General features: G+C 50.3%; 1 protein-coding gene across 2 annotated transcripts; it reads left to right on the plus strand.

Moving 5' to 3' along the window:
• Positions 1 to 703: 703 nt before the first annotated feature.
• cfap100 (cilia and flagella associated protein 100) lies at positions 704 to 26978 on the plus strand. Of its 2 annotated transcripts, none has more exons than XM_055647921.1 (16): positions 704 to 844; positions 3357 to 3455; positions 3941 to 4006; positions 8507 to 8607; positions 8883 to 9075; positions 9277 to 9344; positions 11987 to 12150; positions 13599 to 13679; positions 15967 to 16142; positions 17573 to 17657; positions 19230 to 19290; positions 19706 to 19857; positions 20825 to 20960; positions 22246 to 22448; positions 24221 to 24314; positions 26627 to 26978. In XM_055647921.1, exons 2-16 carry the CDS (start codon positions 3389 to 3391, stop codon positions 26741 to 26743), a joined length of 1764 nt encoding a protein of 587 aa, XP_055503896.1. In that variant the 5' UTR covers positions 704 to 844; positions 3357 to 3388; the 3' UTR covers positions 26744 to 26978. The 2 variants fall into 2 exon arrangements, with proteins under 2 accessions (XP_055503896.1, XP_055503897.1); XM_055647922.1 differs by lacking the exon at positions 704 to 844 and adding an exon at positions 2880 to 2898.
• The last annotated feature ends 185 nt before the right edge of the window (positions 26979 to 27163 follow it).

Genomic DNA, 27163 nt, shown 5'->3' on the forward strand with positions numbered 1-27163 from the left:
CAAAGGGTGGTGGGTGTACGAGCTACCAGAGGAGGTAGTTGAGGCATGTACCATCACAATATTTAAAAGACATTTCGACAGGTAACATGAATAGGAAAGGTTTGGAGGGATATGGGCCAAACGCGGGTAGACACGACTAGCCCAATATGCGAAGATTTATGATACATTTGACAGGTAAATGGATAGGATCGGTTTGGTGGGATGTGGGGCAGGCAGAAAGCAATGGGATCAGCAGCCATCTTGGTCAGCAGGGAGGAGATGGGCCGAGTGGCCTGTTTCTGTGCTGTATCACTCTCCACACGCTGCCATAACCTTGCCCCCTCGCCCGTGTTTCCACGCATTGGCGGCGGCGCCGCCGGAGTCGCATCCACGGCGTCGGACCGTTAAACGGCCGGCAACCATTACCGCTTCTTCCCGTGCTCGCCGAGACGTCACCGCTGACTGGCGTCACACCCTCCGCCGGCTGACGTCACGGGCAGATGACGTCACCGCTGACTGGCGTCACACCCTCCGCCGGCTGACGTCACGGGCAGATGACGTCACCGCTGACTGGCATCACACCCGCCGCCGGCTGACGTCACGGGCAGACGACGTCACACAGATCACGTCATGGCCCGGCGCTCGTCACGTGATCACCCCCAGTCCCCCTCCCCACCCTTCTCCTTTTAGTATTTAATGTTATTTTTTGTAAACTATTATTGTCTTTTCTGCTGGCTAAAAGGTCACTTTAGCTTTACATCGTCCGCAGGACCGCACGGATTAGTAAGATACAAACCGATTCCAGCGCGCGTCCGGCGTTGCCATGGCAACCGAGAACGGCCGCTTCTGGCGTCGCTCTGTAGAGGTACGTGAAGGAAGGCCGGGGATAGAGAGTGGAGCCCGGGATAGAGAGTGTGAGTGGAGCCCGGGGATAGAGAGTGGAGCCCGGGGATAGAGAGTGGAGGCCGGGGATAGAGAGTGTGAGTGGAGCCCGGGGATAGAGAGTGGAGCCCGGGGATAGAGAGTGGAGCCCGGGGATAGAGAGTGGGGCCCGGGCGTAGAGAGCGGGGCCAGGGATAGAGAGGGGAGCCCGGGGATAGAGAGTGGAGCCAGGGATAGAGAGTGGAGCCCGGGGATAGAGAGTGGAGCCCGGGGATAGAGAGTGTGAGTGGAGCCCGGGGATAGAGAGTGGAGCCCGGGGATAGAGAGAGTGTGAGTGGAGCCCGGGGATAGAGAGTGGAGCCCGGGGATAGAGAGTGGAGCCCGGGGATAGAGAGTGGAGCCAGGGATAGAGAGTGGAGCCCGGGGATAGAGAGTGGAGCCAGGGATAGAGAGTGGAGCCCGGGGATAGAGAGTGGAGCCCGGGGATAGAGAGTGTGAGTGGAGCCCGGGGATAGAGAGTGGAGCCGGGGAGAGAGTGGAGCCCGGGGATAGAGCCAGGGATAGAGAGTGGAGCCCGGGGATAGAGAGTGGAGGCCGGGGATAGAGAGTGGAGCCCGGGGATAGAGAGTGGAGCCAGGGATAGAGAGGAGCCCGGGGATAGAGAGTGGAGCCCGGGGATAGAGAGTGGAGCCCGGGGATAGAGAGTGGAGCCCGGGGATAGAGAGTGTGAGTGGGAGCCCGGGATAGAGAGTGTGAGTGGAGCCCGGGGATAGAGAGTGTGAGTGGGGCCCGGGGATAGAGAGTGGAGCCGGGGATAGAGAGTGTGAGTGGGGCCCGGGGATAGAGAGTGGAGCCCGGGGATAGAGAGTGTGAGTGGGGCCCGGGGATGAGAGTGGGAGCCCGGGATAGAGAGTGGAGCCCGGGGATAGAGAGTGGAGCCCGGGGATAGAGAGTGGAGCCCGGGGATAGAGAGTGTGAGTGGAGCCCGGGGATAGAGAGTGGAGCCCGGGGATAGAGAGTGGAGGCCGGGGATAGAGAGTGTGAGTGGAGCCCGGGGATAGAGAGTGTGAGTGGAGGCCGGGGATAGAGAGTGGAGCCCGGGATAGAGAGTGTGAGTGGAGCCCGGGGATAGAGAGTGGAGCCCGGGGATAGAGAGTGGAGCCCGGGGATAGAGAGTGTGAGTGGAGCCCGGGGATAGAGAGTGGAGCCCGGGGATAGAGAGTGGAGCCCGGGGATAGAGAGTGGAGGCCGGGGATAGAGAGTGTGAGTGGAGCCCGGGGATAGAGAGTGTGAGTGGAGCCCGGGATAGAGAGTGGCCCGGGGATAGAGAGTGGAGCCCGGGGATAGAGAGTGTGTGTGGAGCCCGGGGATAGAGAGTGTGAGTGGAGCCCGGGGATAGAGAGTGTGAGTGGGGGCCCGGGGATAGAGAGTGGAGCCCGGGGATAGAGAGTGTGAGTGGGGCCCGGGGATAGAGAGTGGAGCCCGGGGATAGAGAGTGGAGCCCGGGGATAGAGAGTGGAGCCCGGGGATAGAGAGTGGAGCCCGGGGATAGAGAGTGTGAGTGGAGCCCGGGATATAGAGAGTGGAGCCCGGGATAGAGAGTGGAGGCCGGGGATAGAGAGTGTGAGTGGAGCCCGGGATAGAGAGTGTGAGTGGAGGCCGGGGATAGAGAGTGGAGCCCGGGGATAGAGAGTGTGAGTGGAGCCCGGGGATAGAGAGTGGAGCCCGGGGATAGAGAGTGTGAGTGGAGCCCGGGGATAGAGAGAGTGGAGCCCGGGGATAGAGAGTGGAGCCCGGGGATAGAGAGTGGAGGCCGGGATAGAGAGTGTGAGTGGAGCCCGGGGATAGAGAGTGGAGCCCGGGGATAGAGAGTGGAGCCCGGGGATAGAGAGTGTGTGTGGAGCCCGGGGATAGAGAGTGTGAGTGGAGCCCGGGGATAGAGAGTGGAGCCCGGGGATAGAGAGTGGAGCCCGGGGATAGAGAGGGGGAGTGGAGCCCAGGGATAGAGAGTGTGAGTGGAGCCCGGGGATAGAGAGTGTGAGTGGAGCCCGGGGATAGAGGGGGGGGGGTGGGAGTGGACCCCGTGGGGAGGAGGGGGAGAGGGAGGGGAAGGAGAGAATGGACCGGGGGGGAGGGAGAGAGAGTGGATCCGGGGGTGGGGGGGGGGGGGGGAGGGGGGGGGGGGTGGGGGGGGGAGAGGGAAAAGGAGAGGGGGGGGGGGTGGGGGGGGGGGGGGGGGGGGGGGTTGGGGGGGGGGGGGGGGGAGGGGGGGGGGGGAGAGGGAGAGAATGGACCCAGTGGGGAGGTGGAATGAGAGAGTGGAGGGAGAAGAGGGAGTGTGGACAGAGGGGTTGGAGGGAGGAAGAGAGTGGACCGGGGGGGGGTGGTGGTGTTGAGCGATGGGCGGACCCACCTATCACTCGACAGGCTTTGTCCTACCCCACCAATTAAACTCTTGACGACGAAGATTCTCAGTCTCTGTTGCTTCTGTGCAGGTCCTGTCTGTGAGGAATAAACGCCTTGAAACATGGCTTCTGAAACAGGGCAGTCCACCCCGAGGCTGGCAGAGGTAGCAAGCTCGCAGAAAGGCTTGGGTAATGTCTTGAATGCCTTTAACTCGATTTAACATATCTTTGACGATTGTCCCCATCAATGTGATTAATTCAGAATTACATTCAATGACCCCCATGGCAGACAGCGCAGATAGATGGAGAGTGAAGCTCCCTCTACACTGTCCCATCACACACGTTGAATCAAATGAAAACACTGTTCGAAATATAGAAAAAGAGGTGCAGGAGTAGGCCATTCGGTCCTTCGAGCCAACACCGACATTCAATATGTTCAAGGCTGATCATCTAAAATCAGTACCCTGTTCCTGCTTTTTCCCCCCATACCCCTTGATTCCTTTAGCCCTAAGAGCTAAATCGAACTCTTCTGAGTCTTGTATCATCTGCCAATTATTTGAACACGAACTGGTGGTAACTGCGTGAACTTATTTCTCGGTAACTTGGTTATTATTGATCTGTTCCGTATCTGCAGCACCTTCTTTCTCACTCTCCTCTCACCCCCACCAATATAGCATCACAGGCGAGCTTGCAGTCTACGGAGAAACAAGAAGAAAAGGTAGATGTGCCCAAAGTCCCAGGTAGGTAATGATGCTGCAATGTTTTACGTGTTGCCTTTTTTTGATTCAATAGAATTAATTGTTTGGAGAACTCGGAAAATATCAAAGAGTCTGGAGAATGCTATCAAAGAGCAGTCACAGACTAGCAGTCACAGTCAAGTGATCTTTAGTTTAGAGATACAGCATGGAAACATAGAAACATAGAAATTAGGTGCAGGAGTAGGCATTTCGGCCCTTCGAGCCTGCACTACCATTCGCTTTCTTCACTGCCTGCTGCACCTGCATGCCTACCTTCAATGACTGGTGTACCATGACACCCAGGTCTCGCTGCATCTCCCCTTTTCCTAGTCGGCCACCATTGAGATAATAGTCTGCTTTCCTGTTTTTGCCACCAAAATGGATAACCTCACATTTATCCACATTATACTGCATCTGCCAAACATTTGCCCACTCACCCAGCCTATCCAAGTCACCTTGCATTCTCCTAGCATCCTCCTCACAGCTAACACTGCCCCCCAGCTTAGTGTCATCCGCAAACTTGGAGATATTGCCTTCAATTCCCTCATCCAGATCATTAATATATATTGTAAATAGCTGGGGTCCCAGCACTGAGCCTTGCGGTACCCCACTAGTCACTGCCTGCCATTGTGAAAAGGACCCGTTTACTCCTACTCTTTGCTTCCTGTTTGCCAGCCAGTTCTCTATCCACATCAATACTGAACCCCCAATGCCGTGTACTTTAAGTTTGTATACTAATCTCTTATGTGGGACCTTGTCGAAAGCCTTCTGGAAGTCCAGATACACCACATCCACTGGTTCTCCCCTATCCACGCTACTAGTTACATCCTCGAAAAATTCTATAAGATTCGTCAGACATGATTTACCTTTCGTAAATCCATGCTGACTTTGTCCAATGATTTCACCACTTTCCAAATGTGCTGCTATCCCATCTTTAATAACTGACTCTAGCAGTTTCCCCACTACCGATGTTAGACTAACTGGTCTCTAATTCCCCATTTTCTCTCTCCCTCCCTTCTTAAAAAGTGGGGTTAGATATAGATATAGATATGCCATTTATTGTCACTATACATGTACAGTGAAAATGAAAGCTGCTCGTACTCAGTGCATACATACAATTTAGCACAAAAAACAAGAAACAGATAAAACAAAAAACGGAAGGGGGGGGGATGGGGGCGGGAATAGGTGCACAATTTCTGCGGCGCTACATACATATATACATATATACAGATGGAAGTCCGTGTTGGGCAGTGAAGTCAGTGCATGTGTGAATTAGAATTAATAGTAGTTATAATTCTCGGAAAGCAACTATTCCTGAGTCTATTTGTCCTGGATTTGATGCACCTATAGCGCCTTCCAGAGGGCAGCAGGTCGAACAGTCCAAACGCAGGATGGGAGCTGTCTTTGATGATCTTCTTTGCCCTGCTAAGGCAGCGGGAGGTGTAGATGTCCATCAGGGAGGGGAGAGGGCAGCCAATGATCCTCTGCGCTGTCCTAGTTACCCTCTGAAGCCTCTCCCTGTCTGCCATGGTGCAGCTGCCATACCATGCTGTAATGCAGTATGTCAGCAGGCTCTCGATGGACGAGCGGTAGAAGGTCAGCAGCAGGTTAGAGTCCAGGTTGTGCTTCCTGAGGACCCTCAGGAAGTGCAGCCGCTGCTGAGCCTTCTTGATGACCGCTGTCGTGTTGTCCGTCCAGGAGATATCAGCAGCGATATGGACGCCGAGAAACCGGAAGGTGTTGACCCTCTCCACACACTCGCCGTTGATGTGTAGGGGGGCTAAGTCGGTGCTGTGCCTCCTGAAGTTGACAATGAGCTCTTTTGTTTTCCTGGTGTTCAGAGCCAGAGCACCAGGTTGTCAACTTCAGGACTTCCTCTCTGTAGGCTGCCTCATCTCCCTTTGAAATAAGTCCGACCACAGTAGTGTCGTCAGCAAATTTGACGATGCGGTTGTTGTTGTGGGCCGGACTACAGTCGTAGGTGTAGAGACAGTATAAGAGGGGGCTTAGCACACAGCCCTATGGGGAACCGGTACGTTACGTTTGCTACCCGCCAATCCTCAGGAACTACTCCAGAATCTAAAGAGTTTTGAAAGATTATTACTTTGAATTGATTATTACTTAGATTCAAACAGGCTCTTTCACCCACCCAGTCCGCGCCGACCAACATTCCTGCACACTAGCACTGTCCGACAAAGTAGGGACATTTACAATTAACATAAGCCAATTAACCTCCAAACCTGTACATCTTTGGAGCATGGGAGGAAACCAGAGCACCGATGGCCACGGGAGGGAGAACCTGCAACCTCCGTACAGACTGCGCCTGTAGTCAGGGTCGAACCCAGGTCCCCAGCGCTGTAAAGCAGCAACCCTACTGCTGCACCATCATGCCTTGTTGGTATACACGAGGAACGGCAGATGCTGGTTTTCAGAATCAGACACTAGGTGCTGGAGTAAAGGGGCTGTCCCACTTGGGCGACCTAATCCGCGATTCCAGAAAAGTGTCTTTGACTTTAAAGCTTGAGGGCACTCGCCTGGAAAGCCTCGAACTGGATTGACTAGAACCGCGAGCTGGATCCACCGACTGCACACACACACACACACACACAATCGCGAAGGCGGGGGCCATGGAAAGCGGGGGAGCGCTGTCTGTACGATGAAGAGGAGGGTAAATGGCTGCCCTCGACTGCCTGTAACTAAATAGCAACCCACTCCACTGCACTACGAGTTAAAAAGAACCATGCCGACCAAATTTTACTTGCTGAAAATGTTTCAACATTCTTAAAAAATTTCCGCAACCTGGCTGAGGCCACCAGTATTCGGGAACTTCCCTCGAGCATGAAGGAGAGTTCCAGTGACCTCATAGGACCTCCGAGAACCACGTGTCGACCATGCTGCAAGTTTGAAGGTCGAAGCCACTCTTCTAAACTCGCAGATTAGGTCGCCCAAGTGGGACAGCCCCATTGACTCAGCGGGTCAGGCAGCATCTCTAGAGAATATGGATAGGTGGAATTTCGGATCGGGACTCTTCCTCACACTAAAGGGGAACTCTCCTTCATGCACGAGGGAAGTTCCCAAATACTCGTGGTTTCAGCTAGGTCGCGGAAAAAATTCAGCATGTTGAAAATGTTTCCACAAGTAATATTTGGTTGGCATTGGTCACAGACAGTCGAGGGCAGCTGTAGGCAATCTCCTTCGCTGACTGAGCATTTTGATTGACTCATTGGAGTTTCAGGACCAAGGAAGACCTACCAGTAGGTAAAATGGCTGCTAAACGTTATTAAATTTCTTAAAAGTGTCACCCCCCCCCACCCCCCCCCCCCCCCCCCCCCCCCCCTCTGTCTCCTCCTCCCCCCCCCTGTCCCCCCCCACGCCCTCCCTACGCTCTCTCTAAAGGACTTACCGTACACTGTGGCAGCCGTTTACCTTCTTCATCGCGCAGACAGCGCTCCCCTGCTTTCCCCCCCCCCCCCCCCCCCCCCCCCCCCGCCGCCTTTGTGATGTGTTTGTGAGTGTGCGGCCGGTCGACCCAGCTTGCGATTCAGTCGATCCCTCGAGCTTGAAGGTCGAAGACACTCTTCTGAACTCGCGGATTAGGTTACCCAAGTGAGACAGGACCTTCAGTAGGTGACCTGAAACGTCACCTATCCATGCCCTCCAGGGATGCCGCCTGACCCGCCGTTACTCCAGCACTTTGAGTCTTTTTTTTGCCAGAGGGGGTAGTTGAGGCAGGTACTAAAATAACATTTGAAATTCACTTGTTGATATTGCCAGAAATCCTGATAATTTTACAATTGGAGTCAGTCATATAGCGTCGACTGAGTTTGGCCCAACTTGACCACACCGACCAACATGTCCATCTACACTAGTCCCACCTGCCTGCGTTTGGCCCATATCCCTATAAACTTTTCCTATCCATGTCTAAATGTGTCTTAAATGTTGTTCTATTACCAGCCTCAACTACACTGATTTTATAAACCTCAAAGGTCAACTCAGTCTCCTGCACTCCTGGAAGAAACGTCACAATATCTCCAACCTCTCCTGATAACTCAAGCCTCCAGTCCCGGCAACATTCCTGTGAATGCTCTCCGGTCCAACTCGCCCTCGCTAACCCAAGATGCCCCATCTACGCTAGTCCCTCCTGTGTGCGTTTGGCCCATATCCTCCTAAACTTTTCTATCCATGTACCTGTCCAAGTGTCCTTTAAATGTTGTTGTAGTATCTGCCTCAACTATCCCCCTCTGGCAGCTCGTTCCATACACCCACCACCCTCTGCGAAAAAGTTGTCCCTCAGATTCCTGTTACATCTCTCCCCTCCCATCACCATAAACCTATGCACTTTGGTTCTCAAATAGAGATGCAAGGGAGTGAAGCGATTGTGGTGGGTGATAGTGGGCCGTGTTCTGGGCCAGCACACGGCGAGTCGCCACAGTCCGGCACCATCGGGGACTGATGCGAGAAAGGAGAATGTACAACCAAAACAGGTTCTGTTCTCTCCCACAGACTGCGTTCGGCGGCTAAAAGCAAATCGGAACCCGTTCAAGCTGCCCCGTGATTGTGATATCTTTACCCTTCGCGATGTCGAGAGGGAAGAGAAAAGAAAGGTACTACTTCAACACCAGCTGCAAGGTGCAGGAACTACACTATACGCAGTTTGTCTACCTTTGACAGACAGCCCGCGGGTTTGAAACCGTGTAAAGAGAAGCCATTTGGCCCATTATGACCGTGGGGTAAAATTAAATGCCAAACCAATCCCATTAACCCTTCACTTTCCTCACAACCCTGTATCAATCCCGCACTAATCCTACTGCCCCGCTCTCTCCCCGCCGCCCTGTATCAACCCCACTGCCTAATCTGCTTCTTGCTTCTGGGAACCCAGGAAAAAGAGGAACAAAAGAAATTGAAGATTTACGAGAAGGTTACGTACGCCGCTCGTGTGAACGCGAAACACGGCAGACCACAGGTGGAGGAGGTGGAGCTGGAAGCTGACCCCGATGCAGAACACCGAGCCAACGTGAAGAAGCTCTCCGCGTTAAAAAGTGACCCCTCGTGGAAGGTTAAAGTCACGAGAGGTGAATTTGAGTAAAGCTCCCGTCTACCCAGTCCTCAGACACGGAGTGAAGCTCCATCCGCACCGCCCCATCACGCACTCAAAGTCAGACTTTCTCTCCTCTCCCCCCTGCCCCCTCCCCCCTCTCTCTCTCTCTCTCCCTCCCCGACCCCCACCCCTATCGCCCACCATCTCCCAGCAGGTTTGTAACTGTATGTTTCAGATCGTCACATCGAGAAGGAAACGTTGAATGATTACATCAACAAGAAGCGGGAGATGTTTACCCTTGAGGTAACTTCCTCATTATTTCAGCACTGATTCCCTTCAGCTCCTGCCATTTCTGGGCAACTCTGCCGGCTGTTCACTCTCCTTGTTGATCCGAACTGCAGTATCATAGAAACATAGAAATTAGGAGTAGGCCATTCGGCCCTTCGAGCCTGCACCGCCATTCAATATGATCATGGCTGATCATCCAACTCAGTATCCCGTACCTGCCTTCTCTCCATACCCTCTGATCCCCTTAGCCACAAGGGCCACATCTAACTCCCTCTTAAATATAGCCAATGAACTGGCTTCGACTACCCTATGCGGCAGAGAGTTTCAGAGACTCACCACTCTCTGTGTGAAAAAAGTTCTTCTCATCTCGGTTTTAAAGGATTTCCCCCTTATCCTTAAGCTGTGACCCCTTGTCCTGGACTTCCCCAACATCGGGAGCAATCTTCCTGCATCTAGCCTGTCCAACCCCTTGAGAATTTTGTAAGTTTCTATAAGATACCCTCTCAATCTCCTAAATTCTAGAGAGTATAAACCAAGTCTATCCACTCTTTCTTCATGACAGTCCTGACATCCCAGGAATCAGTCTGGTGAACCTTCTCTGCACTCCCTCTATGGCAATAATGTCCTTCCTCGGATTTGGAGACCAAAACTGTACGCAATACTCCAGGTGTGGTCTTACCAAGACCCTGTACAACTGCAGTAGAACCTCCCTGCTCCTATACTCAAATCCTTTTGCTATGAAAGCTAACATACCATTCGCTTTCTTCACTGCCTGCTGCACTTGCATGCCTACTTTCAATGACTGGTGTACCATGACACCCAGGTCTCGCTGCATCTCCCCTTTTCCTAGTCGGCCACCATTTAGATAATAGTCTGCTTTCCTGTTTTTGCCACCAAAATGGATAACCTCACATTTATCCACATTATACTGCATCTGCCAAACATTTGCCCACTCACCCAGCCTATCCAAGTCACCTTGCAGTCTCCTAGCATCCTCCTTACAGCTAACACTGCCCCCCAGCTTAGTGCCATCCGCAAACTTGGAGATATTGCCTTCAATTCCCTCATCCAGATCATTAATATATATTGTAAATAGCTGGGGTCCCAGCACTGAGCCTTGCGGTACCCCACTAGTCACTGCTTGCCATTGTGAAAAGGACCCGTTTACTCCTACTCTTTGCTTCCTGTTTGCCAGCCAGTTCTCTATACACATCAATACTGAACCCCCAATGCCGTGTACTTTAAGTTTGTATACTAATCTCTTATGTGGGACCTTGTCGAAAGCCTTCTGGAAGTCCAGATACACCACTCCACTGGTTCTCCCCTATCCACGCTACTAGTTACATCCTCGAAAAATTCTATAAGATTCGTCAGACATGATTTACCTTTCGTAAATCAATGCTGACTTTGTCCAATGATTTCACCACTTTCCAAATGTGCTGCTATCCCATCTTTAATAACTGACTCTAGCAGTTTCCCCACTACCGATGTTAGACTAACTTGTCTGTAATTCCCCGTTTTCTCTCTCCCTCCCTTCTTAAAAAGTGGAGTTACGTTTGCTACCCGCCAATCCTCAGGAACTACTCCAGAATCTAAAGAGTTTTGAAAGATTATTACTAATGCATCCACTATTTCTGGAGCTACTTCCTTAAGTACTCTGGGATGCAGTCTATCTGGCCCTGGGTGATTTATCGGCCTTTAATCCATTCAATTTACCCAACACCACTTCCGGCTAACCTGGATTTCACTCAATTCCTCCAACTCCTTTGACCCGCGGTCCCCTGCTATTTCCGGCAAATTATTTATGGCTTCCTTAGTGAAGACGGAACCAAAGTAGTTATTCAATTGGTCCGCCATATCCTTGTTCCCCATGATCAACTCACGGGGGGGGAGTGGGAGATGGGGGAGAAATCTGTGCACAGCAGGGTAGTCTGAAGCAGGGTTCCCCACCTTAAAGGTAGACACAAAATGCTGGAGTAACTCAGCAGGTGAGGCAGCATCTATGGAGAGAAGGGATTGGCGACGTTTCTGGTCGTTGAGACCCTTTCCCACTTTACATCGTCTAACCATTTCCGCCAGATACTGTGCCAGATCTACTGAGGTCCTCCAGCACTGTGTTTTGCTCAAGATTCCAGCATCTGCAGTTCCTTGCGTCTCCATGGCTAGTTCCCTTTGCCTGCATTTGGTCCATGTTGTGATTTCTCACTCAGAAAGTCTCCCTCACTGCTGCATTTATAGGCCAATGCATATTTGCCTCCCTATTATGAGCGTAGCTAAAGGAAAGAAGGAGAAAGTTTACAGAAGATATCCAGCAAGTTTTTTTCACCAGGGTGGTGGGTGCCTGGAACATGCTGCCAGGGTTGGTGATGGTGCAGATACAATAGTGGTGTTTAAGAGACCTAGATCGACATGGATATGCAGGGAACTGAGGGATATAGATCACATGCAGACACAGATTTGTTTAACGTGGCATCATGTTTGGCACGGACATTGTGGGCCAAAGAGCCTCTTCCTGTGCTGTACTGTTCCATGCTGCCCGAATGTTTGCAGTAGCTGAGTGCCAGTCAGCGTGCTGTAGTAGGGATGTGTATGTGGCACGGCGGGGTGGAGGGTGATGTAGCCCTGCCCTGGTTCCTAACGCTGCCATGTTTGTCCAGTACTCGCTGACCATGAAGAAGGATGAGATCAGGAAGCTGGAGGAGGCGGCAGCGGTGGAGGAACTGAAGCTGCAGACGGCGGAGCGTTACCTGGAGGAGGACGCGGCCATGTTCGACGAGTTCCTCAAGGAGAACGACAAGAACTCTGTGCAAGCAATGCAGATGTAAATACAGTACTCTCTCCATTCCGCTAATAGACTAACAGCCCGTCCATAGAGTCAGTCTGGGGCGGCAAGGTGGCGCAGCGGTAGAGTTGCTGCCTCACAGCACCAGACCCGAGTTCGATCCTGACTATGGGTGCTGTCTGTGTGGAGTTTTTACGTTCTCCCTGGATTTTCCCCGGGTGCTCCGGTTTCCTCTCACACTCCAAAGACATGCAGGCTAATTGGCTTTGTTAAAAAAATTATAAATTGTCGCTAGTCTGTAGGATAGTGCAAGTGTGTACGGGGTGATCGTTGATCGACACAGACTCGGTGGGCCGAAAGGCCTGTTTCCGCTTGTATCTATAAACTAAAAATAGAGTCCGGAAACAGGCCCTTCGGCCAACTTGCCCATGCCAACCAAGATGTCTCATGTGCCCTCGTCCCACTCCCACCCGCCACACATGTTCGGCCCTAACCGCATCGCTCCAAACCCTTCTTGTACTGATAATGTTCTGGTGCTGTGTGTAAAAATGGATTTCACTCTAGCTTGGTACATATGCTTTGTCCTGCCTCTCTTTTACCAGCTTTATTCATCCCCCCCCCCCCCCCCTCCCTCCACACAGTTAGTGAAAATAGCGATTTTAAAAAAAAGAGATTTGGGATCCCATTGTGACGTTGAACGCAGCTGACGGGCAGGGCAAGTGGAAACGTTTTTTGTAAATTTTAAAATGTCAATAACTTGTAAAATATACCATCAATCTGAACAAAATTTGGCTCTTGCACACCCCAGGGCAATGGTGAAAAACTGCCAAAACATCAACCTATAACAGGAACACCCACCACCAGAAACATCAAACTATCATAAACCTCAAACGATTTATGGGGGGTACAGTGGCGCAGATGGCGGAGCAGCTGGCTCGCAGTTCGATCCTGACCTCGGGTGCTGCCTGTGTGTACACGTTCTCCCTGTGACCGCGTGGGTTTCCTCCGGGTGCTGCAGTTTCCTACCACATCCCAAAGACATGCGGGTTTGCAGGTTAATTCGCCCTCTGTAATTTGTCCCTATTGTGCAGGGAGTGGATGAGAAAGTGGGGATAACTTAGAACTGGTGTGAACGGGCGGTCGATGGTCGACATAGACGCAGTGGACCAAAAGGCCTGATTCCGTGATGAAATTTTAAACTCAACTAAATATCCCATTAGTTTAGTTTAATTTTGTTTAGGCTATTGTCACATGCACTGAGGTAGAGGAAAAGCTTTTTGTTGTGTGCTACCCAGTCAGCAGAAAGACTACAAGCTGCCCATGGTGCACAGATACAGGATAATGGGAATAATGTTTAGTACAAAATAAAGTCCAGTAAAGTCGGATTAAAGATAGTCTGAGCGTCTCCAATGCGGTAGATGAGAGGTCAGGGCAGGATCTCTCTCAGCTCGTGAAAATGTAAGTGTTGCCCCTGGTTGCTTTTACAGAGCGGAGCAGGAAACCAAAATGAAGCTGGAGAAAGTTGCAGAGTTGAAGAAGCTTTCCACCCAACTGATGGCCGTGAAGAAGTGAGTAACGCACCCGCATCTGGGGACGAGGGTGTGGAATTGATAACAAGGTCCGTGGGAGGGTAGGGGTGAGGGTGAGGTACTGGGGTCTTACTGCAGAGGATGTTTTTGGGAAGTTAGTTGGACCAAAGAATGTAAGCAGCAGAAGGAATCAATCTAAAGAAGGGGCCCGACCTGAAATGTCACCTATCCATGACCTCCAAAGATGCTGCCTGAGCCACTGAGATACTCCAGCAACTTGTGTCCTTTCATGTACCAGAGGCGGCGCGACTCTGGTCAGCAGCGGCCTCTGCAGCCCGTCCGCGTTTTTATTATTTTTTGTCTATGTTTATATGTAGTTTTTGTTATTTTTTGTTGGGGGGTGTGTGTGTGTGGGGTGGGAGGGAGGGGGCAACTTTTTAAATCTCTCCCTGCACGGGAGACCCAACCTTTTCTTGTCGGGTCTTAGTTGTCGTTGGGGCTGCAACGAGGAGCGGCCTCCAACAGAAGAAGACTGGGGACTCTGGTGCCGACTCACCTCACTGTCGCGGAGCTGGCCGAGTCCAGAGCGGGTGGAGCGGTGGTGGAGCGGTGGTGGAGGGGCGGTGCTGCTGCTGCTGCTGCTGCTGCTGCTGCTGATTCGGAGGCTGCAACTGCGGGTCTGCGGACGGCGGCACCGGGAGCCCGCGGGTCCCTGGAGGGAGACCGCTTTTCAGGGCTCCTGCAACGGCGACTTCTCCCGCCCGAGTTGCGGGGTCGAAGAGCTCCTGGAGCAGGGCCTAACATCACCGCCCTGCGCGGCTTGGAATGGCCGTGGGACTCTGCGAGCGCACGCCGGGGGCTCTAACACCAAGACTCGGTGTGCGACCTCGCACCACCCGGCGTGGCTTTAATGGCCGCGGGACAATTGCCATCGCCAGCCGGGGGCTTTGACTTTGACTCTGACATCGGGGGGGGGGGGGGGGGGGGGGAGAGTGCAGTGGAGAGATAAGTTTTTTTGGCCTTCCATCACAACAATGTGATGGATGTTTATGTAAAATGTAAATTGTGTTGTGTCTGGGGTCTATTTGTTTGTAATGTATGGCTGCAGAAACGGCATTTCGTTTGGACCTCAAGGGGTCCAAATGACAATTAAATTGTATTGTATTGTATTGTAAGTAGCTGTGCACAGTTCATCCACCCTGTCTGCTCTGCCATTGGTATTTTGGAGGATTTAAAATTGGGGACAAAGAAGGAATGGTGAGATATTTCCAAGTGTTGTGAACGTGGTGCTGATGTGGGAGGTTGTGGATTTGGAACTCCCCTACCCTGTGTCCACGTTTGTCCTGCCTCTCCCATCTCCCAGCTTTCTTCCTCCCACCCCCGCATAATCAGCCTGAAGGGCCCCAACCCGAAGCATCACCCATTCCTTCACTCTAGAGATGCTGCCAATCCCGATGAGTTACTCCAGCATTTTGTGTCTACCTTTGATTTAAACCAGCATCTGCAGTTCTTTCCTACACGTGTTTAGTTGTCATATGTACCGGCAACATAAATTCCTACATGCAGCTGCTTCACAGGCCAGCAAACGCAATAACACACAGGTAAATATATACTAATCAATAATAGCAACCAGATCACAATAGTGTAAAACCGGTCCAACCAAAGACACAGTCCATAGAAGATTACCGTTGCTGAGGTTAGTGTTGTGCAATGATGGTTGCTGGGAAGAAGCTGTTCTTGAACCTGGCCACGGTTTTCAGGCTCCTGTACCTTCTTCCCAATGGTAGCAGCGAGATGAGAACGTGGCCAGGGTGGTGTGGGTCTTTGATGATGCCAGCTGTCTTTTAGAGGCCTCCAGTAGATCCCTTCGATGGTGGGGAGGTGAGTACCTGTGATGGGCCGGGCAGTGTCCACCACTCTCTGTAGTCTCCTTCATTCCTGGGCGCTCGAGTTACTGAACCAGGCGGTGATGCTACCAGTCAGTGTGCTGTCTACCATACACTTGTAGATGTTTGATAGAGCATTCATTGACACACCGAACACATACCTGTATGGTGCTGCGCTCTTGATGGTTACAATTGAAGGGCCAAGTCAAGTTGAGTTTATTATGGTAACAGGTTACCTCTACCCTGGGGAAAAGACTATGAGCGTTCACTTTATCCGTGCCCCTCATGATCTTGTACGCCTCAATAAGACCCCCCCCCCCCACCCTCCTGCGCTCCAAAGGAAAAAGTCGCAGCCTATCCAACCTCTCATGGTGAATCTCTCCTGCATACGTTCCATCTTATTAACACCACTTTACTTCTGTCCTTGCTTAACCCGCCAGTGATATCGTCAAGTTTGAGGAGACACTGAAGGATTACCGTGTGTACAGGGATTTTTTGATGAAACTATCCCCCAAGGAGTGGAGAGACGACAGAGAGAGAAAGAAGAAGGAAATAAAGCTGGCAAAAGATAGTTCCAGAGAAGTTGCCAGAAAACCACCTCCGCCAGTCATTTCACGTGAGTATCAGCCACAGTGACACTCCCTCAGTACTGCCCTTCCCATAGTGCGGCACTCCCTCAATACACCCCCCCCCCCACAGTGCAGCGCTCCTTCAATACCCCCCCCCCCCCCCCCCCACAGTGCAGCGCTCCTTCAATACCCCCCCCCCCCACAGTGTTACTCCCTCAGTACTGCCCCTCCCACAGTGCAGCACGCGCAGTCTGCCCAACCTCTCCCTATAGCACAGGCTCTTGAGTCCTGGCAATATCCTCGTAAATCTTTTCCGCATCCTTTCCAGGTTGATGACGTCCTTCTTGTAGCAGGGTGATCAAGACTGAGCAAAATCGTCCAAGTGCCACCTCACCAACGCCTTGTACAACGTCCCAACTTCTACACTCAATACCCCAACTGATGAAGGCTAGCGTGGCAAAAGCATCCTTGACCACCCTGTCTACCTTGACACGACTTTTAGGGAACTATATACCTGCACCTCTAAATTCCTCTGCTCTTCAACACTCTCCAGAGCTCTGCCATTCACTGCGAAGATTTGATTTCCCAAAATGTGAGACCTTGCACTTATCTGAATTAAACTCCATTAGCCATTCGTTTTGCCCACTTGCCCAGCTGATCAAGATCCTGCTGTATTTCTTGATAACCATCTTCATTGCCTATAGCATCACCAACTTCATTATCATCTGCAAGCTTACTAGTAGCTCCCTCCTAACGGTCCCATTTGGACAGGCCAGCGGGTAGCACTGCTGCCTCATAGCGCTAGAGATCTGGATTCAGTCCTGACCTCATGTGCTTTCTGTATGGAGTTTGCATATTTTTCCTGGGACCAAGTGGGTTTTATCTGGGTGCTCTGGGTTCCTCCCACATACCAAAGACAGCGGGTTTATAGGTTAATTGGCTTCTGTAAATTGCCGCTAATGTGCAGGAAAGTGGGTCAAAGGTCGACAGGGAATGTTGCAGAGCAGAGGGATCTAGAATTGCAGGTGCATAGTACCGTGAAAGTGGTGTCATGGGTAGATAGGAAGTGTTGTGGAGCAGAGGGGTCTAAGAGTGGTCAAGAAGACTTTTGGACTGCTGGCCTTCATCAGCCAGGGAGTTGAGTTCGGGACGTAATAAAGACGTAACTGCGGATGCTGGTTTATATCAAAGATACAAAATGCTGCAGTAACTCGATGGGTCAGACAGCATCTCTGGAGATTACGGTTATGTTACGTTTAGTCTGAAGAAAGGTCCCAACCCGAGACGTCACCTATCCATATTGTCCTGAGATGCTGCCTGACCTGCTGAGTTACTCCAGCACTTTGTGTCAATCTGAGTTGAGTCCAGTAGTTCGGACATTGTGTTGCAGTTGTACAGGACGTTAGGGGAGATGGGCAGAGGCTTGAGATATGTGAGTGTGTATTGATGCTGCTCTCCCTCCCTATCCCCATCCCAGGCCAAGCCAGTAAGACGGGCATGCACTCCATATCAATCATGCGACAGGGATCGGTAGGACCCAAGGTCGCCACAGACTGGAGGAAGTAAGTGAGAGCGCGGTTCATGTGTTCATAGGTTCTAGGAGCAGAATTAGTCCATTAGGCCTATCTAGCCTGCTCCGCCATTCAATCATGGCTGATCTATCTTTCCCTCTCAACCCCATTCTCCTGCCTTCTCCCCATAACCCCTGACACCCGCACAAATCAAGAACCTATCAATCTCCACTGTTAAAATATCCAATAGCTTGACCTCAACAGCCATCTGTGGCAATTAATTCCACTGATTGACCACCCTCTGACTAAAGAAATTCCTCCTCATATCCGTTCAAAAGGTATGTCCTTTTAGTCTGAAGGTGTGCCCTCTGATCCTAGACTCTTCCATTAGTGGAAACATCCTCTCCACATCCACTCTCTCCATGCCTTTCACTATTCGGTAAGCTTCAATGAGGTCCCTCATTATCAGTGAGAGACCTACAGTGCATGTGGAGGTGGGGGAGACACATGGCAGTGGTGAGGGGGAGGGAGACTGCTGCAGGAGTTCATCCAAAACACACCCGGTTGTCAGCCTAACTGGTCCAAATGGAGAGCGTCTGCCGTCTGCCTGCCAGCGACACACCAGAAAACCACCGCTGGAGCCAGAGTTGAAGCCGCTAACCATCACGGCCCCGCCATTCTGTCTTCTCCCCTCTCCCGTCAGGCAGAAGATACAAATGTGTGTAAGCACGCACCATCAGACGCAGGAACACCTTATCAGACAACTGAACAGTCTTTAGACTTTAGAGTTACAGGGGAAACGGGCCCTCCGGCCCACCGAGTCATCCTGTACCCTAGCGCGCGCGCGCACACACACACACACACACACGGGACAATTTCAAATTTTACTGAAGCCAATTAACCTACAAACCCACAGACAGCACTCGTAGACACGATCGAACCTCAGTATCCAACGCGTTAAGGCAGCAACTCTACCGCTGCACCATTGTGCCGCCCCCACTACTAACCTCTTCCATCGGGGCGAAGATATAAAAGCTTGAAAGCGCATACCGCTAGACTCGGGAATAGCTTCTCCCCCCCCGCCCCTGTTATCAGACTACTGAATGGCCCTCCCATAAACTAGGGTGTCGTCCTGATATTTCAACCCACCTTATTGCAGACCATTTTCTCTGTAACTAAGGATATAATGCTGTAACACTATATTCTGCTTTCTGGTGTTTTTTCTCTGCACTACCTGTTGTACTTGTGTGAGGGTCAATAGTACTCGTGTATGGGATGATTTGACTGAATGGCACGCAGGGTTTCCCCTGTATCTCAGTATGTGTATCTCAGCACGGCGGCAGGCGCGGGCACACCGCGACGCCCTGTGTCTCCCTTTCAAGGGAGATGCTAAAAATGCATTTCGTTGTCTCTGTACTGTACACTGACAATGACAATAAATTGAATCATTTCATTTCATTTCATTTCATGTGGCAATAATACACCACCAGCAATATTGCTGTCAGCATCGACTGTGGACAGCTTGGCTGGATCTCCCGAATTGAGTCTGAGAGGGCTGAGGAGAGGGTGCAGATTCTAACCCCCAGCCAACCCATTAACTCTTTGTTGTCCGTTCCCCTCAAGGAGCAGTGCAGTTTCCATCGAGTCGAAGTCCGAAGAACAGGAGTGGTCTGATAGCGATGAGGTTTGTCTACTTCTGACTCCCACTCCACCACAGACTCTCAATCACCACTAAATCATAGCGTCATACAGCGTCGAACCAGGCCCTTCAGCCCACACCGACCAACATGCCCCAACTACACTAGTCCCACCCACCTGTGTTTGACTCGTATCCCTCTAAACCAGCCCTTGCTGTGTACCTGACCAAATGTTGCTTAAACATTGCAACTCTACCTGCTGGTTAACCTGCAGTTTGCCACTGATCTTCCCTCATCCCATTCCCTTGGCCCCACAGGCTGTTCCACCATGGGGGCATCACTGCGTCCCCTTTCCCTTCCCCGCTTCCGCGCACACGGGATGGAACTGGGGTGGGAGGGGGCAGGGACACAGGGACCACGGCTGCTGTTCTCCTCTCCTCACTGACCCCTGGTTTTCCACAGGAGCCGGAACTTTACTTCACGGATCCCAAGCAGCTGCTGGACATCTACACGGAGCTGGAGGAGCAGAACCTGTCCCTCATCTTGAACTCCCAGGAGACAGAGGAGGCGGTGGAAGAGATCAAGCAGGCCATGGCAAATGCACAGCATAAAATGTACCCCATCTTGCTCCTAGTTATCAAGTCCTACTGTGTTCTCCTCCCTTCCCCAGCTATGCATCCGCCTCCACCCACTCCCCTCATAGTTCTAGAGTCTTACAGTGTGGAATTAGGCCATTTGGCCCAACTTGCCCATGCTGACCAACACTAGTCCCACCTGCAGCATTTGGCCCATATTCCTCTAAATCTATCTTATCCACGTACCTATCAAAATGTTTCTTAAATGTTGTTATAGTCCCTGCCTCAACTATCTCCTCCGGCAGCCCAGTGTGGGAGAAAAAAAAAGTTGCCCCTCGGCTTCCCATGAAATCTTCCCCCTCCCCCCATCACCTTAAGCCTATGTCCTCTGGTTCATCATTCCCCTACTCTGGGTAAAAGACTGCAATCAGTCCTGTCCTTCTGAACATCTGATTATTCTCACTCCACCACCGTCTATCGTGCCTTCAGCTGGCCAAACTCGAGGTCAGGAATCCCCTCCCTAAACCTCTTCCCTCACCCTCCATTGCTTTACAAACTCCTTAAACATGCACTTTCATTAAGATTTTGGTCACCTGCTCAATAAATGTTAGTTGGCCAGTGTCGCCCCTCACATAGCCGTCAGTGGAAAGACTGTACATGATTACAACCGAGCCGTCACAATGTACCAATACATGATAAAGGGAATAATGTTTCATGAAAGGTAAAGTTCAGTAAAGTCCGCTTTCTAGTTTGGTGATTAGATGTTTCAGTTGCCTGATAACAGCTGGGAAGAAACTATCCCTGAATCTGGAGGTGTGTGTTTTCACACTTCTCTACCTCTTGCCTGATGGGAGAGGGGAGAAGAGGGAGTGACCAGGCAAATGGAACTTTCTCAGCTATGAATCCTGGTTAGCACAGGCGAGTTGGGCCGAAGGACCTGCTTGCAGGCTCCGCGTGCAGGGGTTTTTGGAACTGGAGATGGTGTAACGAGTGTTCCGTCTGACAGGACCTGCGAGACGGATTTCCTGAAGCAGCAGCTGAACGTATTGAACGAGGCAGTGGCCAAGGAGGAGAGCAGGGCTGCTGAGCTGGAGCTGAAGGCCAAGATGTTCTCCTTCAGCCAGAGCACCATCGAGGATCAGGTAACCCTCCCCCTTGTCTCTGGTTGGGGTCCCTCCAAGGTCATAGGGCTACACCATCTCCCTGTCCCTCTCTCCACTGACGCACAGTGGCTGCATCCTCCACACAACCTCCAGGAAGGATGTGGAGGTTTTGGAGAGGGTGCAGTAGTGATTTACTAGAATGCTGCCTGAATTAACACAATCTAGTTTCAAGATCTGAGTGATTTCAAGATAGAAATTTATAATTTTTGGTAGTCAGCAAGAAAGGTAAGGGATCTGAGGAGTGAGTGCGAAGATCAGGCCAAGATCAGATCATCTGTGAGCTTGTGATAGCAGACTCCAGGGGGACAAATGGCCAACTCTGGATAGGAAGGAGTTTATACCGAGGGCCAAATGGGACTAGCCCAGTGAACCAAGGAGTAGAACATAGAACAGTAAAGCCAAACATGATGCCAAGTTCAACTGATCTCATCTGCCTGCACATGATCCATATATCTCTATCCTCTGCATTTCCATGTGCCTATCCTAAAAGCCTCAAACACCACTATCTAATCTCCCTCCACCACCACCCGGGGCAGTGTGCTCCAGCCCCCCCCCCCCCCCACATTTGCCCTGCATATCTCCATTAAACTTTCCCCCTCTCACCTTATAGCTATGCCCTCTAGTGTTGGATATTTCCACCCTGGCTGTCTACACCATCCATGCCCCTCCTAATTATATATATTTCTATCGTCTCCCCTCAACTTCTGATGTTCCAGAGAAAACTATCCAACTTCTCCCTGTAGCTGAAAATCCCTAATACAAGATCTGAAGAAGGATCCTGACCCAAAGCGTCACCTATCCATGTTCTCCAGAGATGCTGCCTGGCCCGCTGAGTTTCTCCAGCACTTTGTGTCTATCTTTGGTATAAACCAGCAACTGCAGTTCTTTTTTTATTAGAATTCTGGTAAACCTCCTCTGCACCCTCTCCAAAGCCTTCACATCCTTCCTTTAACGGGATGCCCAGAACTGCACACGATACTCCAAACGTGGCCTGACCAAAGTCCTCTAGAGCTGCATCCTATACCGGTGACACAAAGTGCTGGAGTAACTCAGTGGGTCAGGCAGCATCTCTGGAGAAAAGGAATAGGTGATGTTTCGGGTCAGAAACCTTCTTTAGATTATAGAGTTGCACCCTTTAGAACTGAATGGACAAGGTGGGTTGAAGGGCTGATCCTGTGCTGTACAGCGCTCTAGCTCCCGTTTCTGTCCATGTACCACTCACTGACATCTGCTGCTACCCCTCTCTCTCTCTCTCTGACCCCAGGATAAAATGCTGGAGGCTCTGGATCAGAAGGTGATGGAGGTTTACCGGTCGTGCATCGGAGAGAACGAGGCCAACATGAGCACGCTGCAGATGCTGACCAGCATCGAGAACTACCTGGAGGACCTGTTTGAAAGCATGGAGAAACTGCCCCGGGAGAAGGTGGAATTGGCCGAGAAGAACAAGGAGAAGGAGAGGAGGATGAGGTAGGGGGGAGCAGGGCAGTGAGGTGGCTAGGCTCGTGGGCCACACTGGCACCAAAACGCTGCTGGAGGCACCCAATCTTTCATTCCCGGTTGAAAAAAAACGGGAAAGTAAGTGTAAACCAGACGGGGGCTGATCTATCTTTCCCTCAACCCCATTCTTATGCCTTCTCCCTGTAACCCTTAACACCTGTACTCATCAAGAACCTGTCAAACTCTGATTTTAAAATACCCAATGACCTGTCCTCCACAGCCGTCTGTGGCAATGAATTCCACAGATTCACCACTCTCTAAAAATAAATTCCTCATCACCTTTCTAAAGGTACGTCCTTTTATTCTGAGTCCATGGAGCTTACTGTGGGGAAAGGTGAGGTTGTGATCGTATAGAGGTGATAAAATCCATGAGGGGGAAGGGGGATCTACCTTGTTGTGAAGCATGGCATGTTTTGGAAAGCTGGAAGATTAGTAAATAGTCACACAACATGGAAACTAGCCCTTCAGCACAACCTGTCCATGCTGACCAAGATGCCCCATCTGGACAAGTCCTAATGGCCTGCATTTGCCCCATATCCCTCTTAACCTTTCCTATCCATGTACCTGTCCAAATATGTTTTAAATGCTGTGCCAGTACGTGCTTCAACTACCTCCTCTGGCACCATCTTCCCTGTACCCACCACCATCCAAGTGAAAAGGTTCCTCGGGTTCCTATTAAATCTTACCCCTCTCACCTTAAGCCAAAGGTTGTCTGGTTCTTGATTCCCCTACCCTGAGAAAAGGACTGTGCATTCACCCTATCTATCCTCCTCATGGATTTTATCACCTCTATACGATCACACCTCAGCCTCCTGTGCTCCAAGGAATAAAGTCCTATCAATAGGGTAAAGGAGATTAAGGCCTTAAATCTCAAATGCAAGGTTCCCCCCCCACTCTTGTAGGATTTTCAAAACGACGGTCTTTTTAATAGCTTTCAATTTGGTTTTGCTACTGCAAGCGAAAAAATACTGCAGGGTGCATGTTATATTGTTTGACAGAGATGGCTATACAAATGTTAATACAAGCAACTGCTTGTCAATTTAAATGACCTAAGGGGTTGTGACTGAAACATTTTATTTTTCGAGACTCTTTATTTTCCCAAAGACAGCCTTTTTCTATTTGTTGATTTCCAAAGTAACTATTAAGTGGTTCTCTAGTTCCTAATCGAAATAACCGATTCATTTTGCAGAATACAAATAGCATCCCCCAATTCATCCATCGTTTTATTAATTCATGGTGTAGAAACAGACGTCATAGCAGGACTATCTGTACAGTGTCGCAGTGATCGTTCTTACCTCACAGCACCAGAGATCAGAGTTTGATCCTGACTACGGGTGCTGTCTATACGTAGTTTGTACGTTCTTCCTGCAACCGCGTGTGTTTTCTTCAGGTGCTCCGGTTTCCCCCCACACTCAGAAATAGCACAGATTTGCAGGTTAATTGGCTTCGGTAAAAATTGTAAATTGTCCCTAGTATGTAGGGCAGTGACAGTGTACGGGATGATCGCTGGTTAGTGCTGACAGGGCCTGTTTCCGTGCTTTATCTCAAAAGTAAACTAAACAGCCCAATCACCAGCCCGGACTAAATCCAGAGCCAGGTCAGTTCTGGATGTTGGGTCCAAGCTTGGTGAGTGGTGGTCACTCACAGCAAGGTGGGAGGACCCTGGGAATGTGGGCACCAGTTGATCCAACATTTGTCAAAGCCCCCAGGGGGGTCTCACTGCCACTCTGTTTGTCACACAGGTTGAGGGAGGAGAAACTGAGGGAGGAGAAGCTTCACCAAGAGGAACGGGTCCATCGGGCAATGCTGAGATCACAGGCCGAACACCAGAAGAAGGTAGGGTAAACCCTCCCCTCTCCCACTTCCCTCTCCTCTCCCCCCACCCCCCCCCCCTTCCCCCTCTCTCTCCCTTCCCCCCCTCCTTCCCCCCCCCCCCCCCCACTGTTTGTTCAGATCAATGTGCGATGAGTTCAATTTGTTGCTGAGAAATGGGAAGTCTTGCAGTTTGGTGGGAAGAAGGAGGCAAATAATCAAGAGCGATAATTCTGGAAGGGGTGAAACGAAGATTGGAGATATGTACTGTACAGTGCCCTCCATAATGTTTGGGATAAAGACCCATCATTTATTTATTTGCCTCTGTACTCCACAATTTGAGATTTGTGATAGAAAAAAAATCACATATGGTTAAGAGCACATTGTCAGATTTTAAGAAAAGTAATTTTTATACATTTTGATTTCACCATGTAGAAATTACAGTGTTTATACATAGTCCCCCATTTCAGGGCACCATAATGTTTGGGACGCATGGCTTCACGGGTGTTTGTAATTGCACAGGTGTGTTTAATTGCCTCCTTCATGCAGGTATAAGAGAACTCTCAGCACCTAGTTTTTCCTCCAGTCTTTCCATCACCTTTAGAAACTTTTATTGTTGTTCGTCAACATGAGGACCAAAGTTGTGCCAATGAAAGTCAAATAAGCCATTGTGAGACTGAGAAACAAGAATAAAACTGTTAGAGACATCAGCCAAACCTTAGGCTTACCAAAATCAACTGTTTGGAACATCATTAAGAAAAGAGAGCACTGGTGAGCTTAGTAATCGCAAAGGGACTGGCAGTCCAAGGAAGACCTCCACAGCTGATGACAAATATTCTCTCTATAATAAAGAAAAATCCCCAAACACCTGTCCGACAGATCAGAAACACTCTTCGGGAGTCAGGTGTGGATTTGTCAATGACCACTGTCCGCAGAAGACTTCATGAAAAACATGATTTTTAAATCTCCTTGTCATGAATTTATATCCCAGATGGAAGGAATTTAAGGTTTAATTCCCATAAATTAATCTAGAAACATCACTCAATATAATTTAAATCATTATTTTTTTGCACAATACATGGGACTAAAACTGATATTTAGTATAAAAATATTGACTATGGGTAGACAATAACACAAAATACAGGCGATTTAGATGCTCTTGCGATACGATTGTCCAAAAAAAAGCATTTAAATCATCTTGCGAGTGGGTGTTTCTGGGATCGATTGGAACGTTGCATTTGCGACGAATTTGAACCCCATATCGGCAGGAAAAACACTGCCAGTTTGTATGGGGCCCAAATCACATTTTCGTATCGTAAAATGTGATTAAAGTCATCCCAAGAAACAAGTTTGTTTAAAATAGACGACTTACATTTTGTTTTGTCCCATTCATGTGATCCGTCACGTTGTAGGCGTCGAGGGCGTTAGTAGCCGCTTTTTATTTTAATGTAATTATTAAATTGTCTCGCGATTAAATAAATTTTAAAAATTGGGAACGGAAGTCCGATCGATTGTTCGTCAGCAGCTGGCAGCCGAGGAAGTCCACCTCCGATAAGCAGGAGAAAATGTATTAAAATGGCCTTTATTAAAATCTGACAATGTGCACTTTAACCACATGGTGATTTTGTTCTTAAAATCTGACAATGTACACTTTAACCACATGTGATTTTGTTCTATTACAAATCTCAAATTGTGGAGTACAGAGGCAAATAAATAAATGATGGGTCTATGTCCCAAACAGTATGGTGGGCACTGTATAAAGCTGCTAGGGCAGGAGGGATGTGCTCAGGGAGGTGAGGAGCGGATCAGGGTGACTGGTGGGGTGGGAGAGATGTGTTTGTACCAGGGTGGGGGTATGGCTTGGTGGGGAGGTGTGGAGGGAGAGAAAGGTGGCAGGATAGTGGGAGAAATGGGTGCCCGCCAGAAAGGGAGGGCAAGGCAAAAAGGGGGGTGGGGGGGGGGGAGGCTTAATTACTTAAAATTAGAAAATTCAATGTTCATACTGCTGGGTTGTAAGCAACACAAGCAAAATATGAGGTACTGTTCCTCCAGTTTGTGTGTGGCCTCACTCTGGCAATGGAAGAGGCCCAGGGCAAAGGTCAGTGTGGGACTGGGGGGAGATGAAATGGCTAGCATCCAGGAGATCCAGCAAGCGTTGGGACAAATGGTCACTGAGTGTCCGCTCCATTGAATTGTTGGTACTTTGTGGATTACGGAGTTTTCAGTGCTGTGGGGAGCGGGGGCTGGATTGAGAGTACGGACGTGAGGGGTCGAGTGTTACACTGTAGCCTCCTCTGCTTCCTGAAGTTAAATGCTTTCCCTGCCTGTGTCTGCAGACGGGTCGGAGGTTGGTGTATCGGTCTGAGCCCCCCCCGATAAAGGAATTGAAGCAGCAAGTCCAAGACACCACTGACCAGCAGAAGGAGGAGGAGGAGTACTACTTCAGCATGTAAACACCACCGGGGCTGAAGGTACGACTGTGAACTTGTGCCTCCACGTTGAACACTCTGCTGGCTGAGTCGAGCAGTTCAGGCAGGCTGTGACCTTTGCAACCCGTCAACTTGTTTCCAAAGACTTGTGCAGCTCACCCCGAGGGGTGGGGAGAGCAGGATTCGACACCCAGCTCATGCAGATTTAAACGTTTGTATTTCCCGCAATGGTTATTAAAGATAAGGTTACCCCTCCCTTTAACATTTGGTACCGTGTCTGACTGAATTCAAACCAGGTTGAAATACCAGACCACGGGGTTGACGTTTCGTTTAGTTTAAAGATACAGCGTAGCAACAGGCCCTTCGGCCCAACGAGTCCACGCTGACCAGCGATCACACGTACACTAGTTCTATCCTACGCAATAAGAACAATTTACAGGGACT

Source organism: Leucoraja erinacea, chromosome 16 (assembly GCF_028641065.1).
Source record: "Leucoraja erinacea ecotype New England chromosome 16, Leri_hhj_1, whole genome shotgun sequence".
Taxonomy (NCBI): Eukaryota; Metazoa; Chordata; class Chondrichthyes; order Rajiformes; family Rajidae; genus Leucoraja; species Leucoraja erinaceus.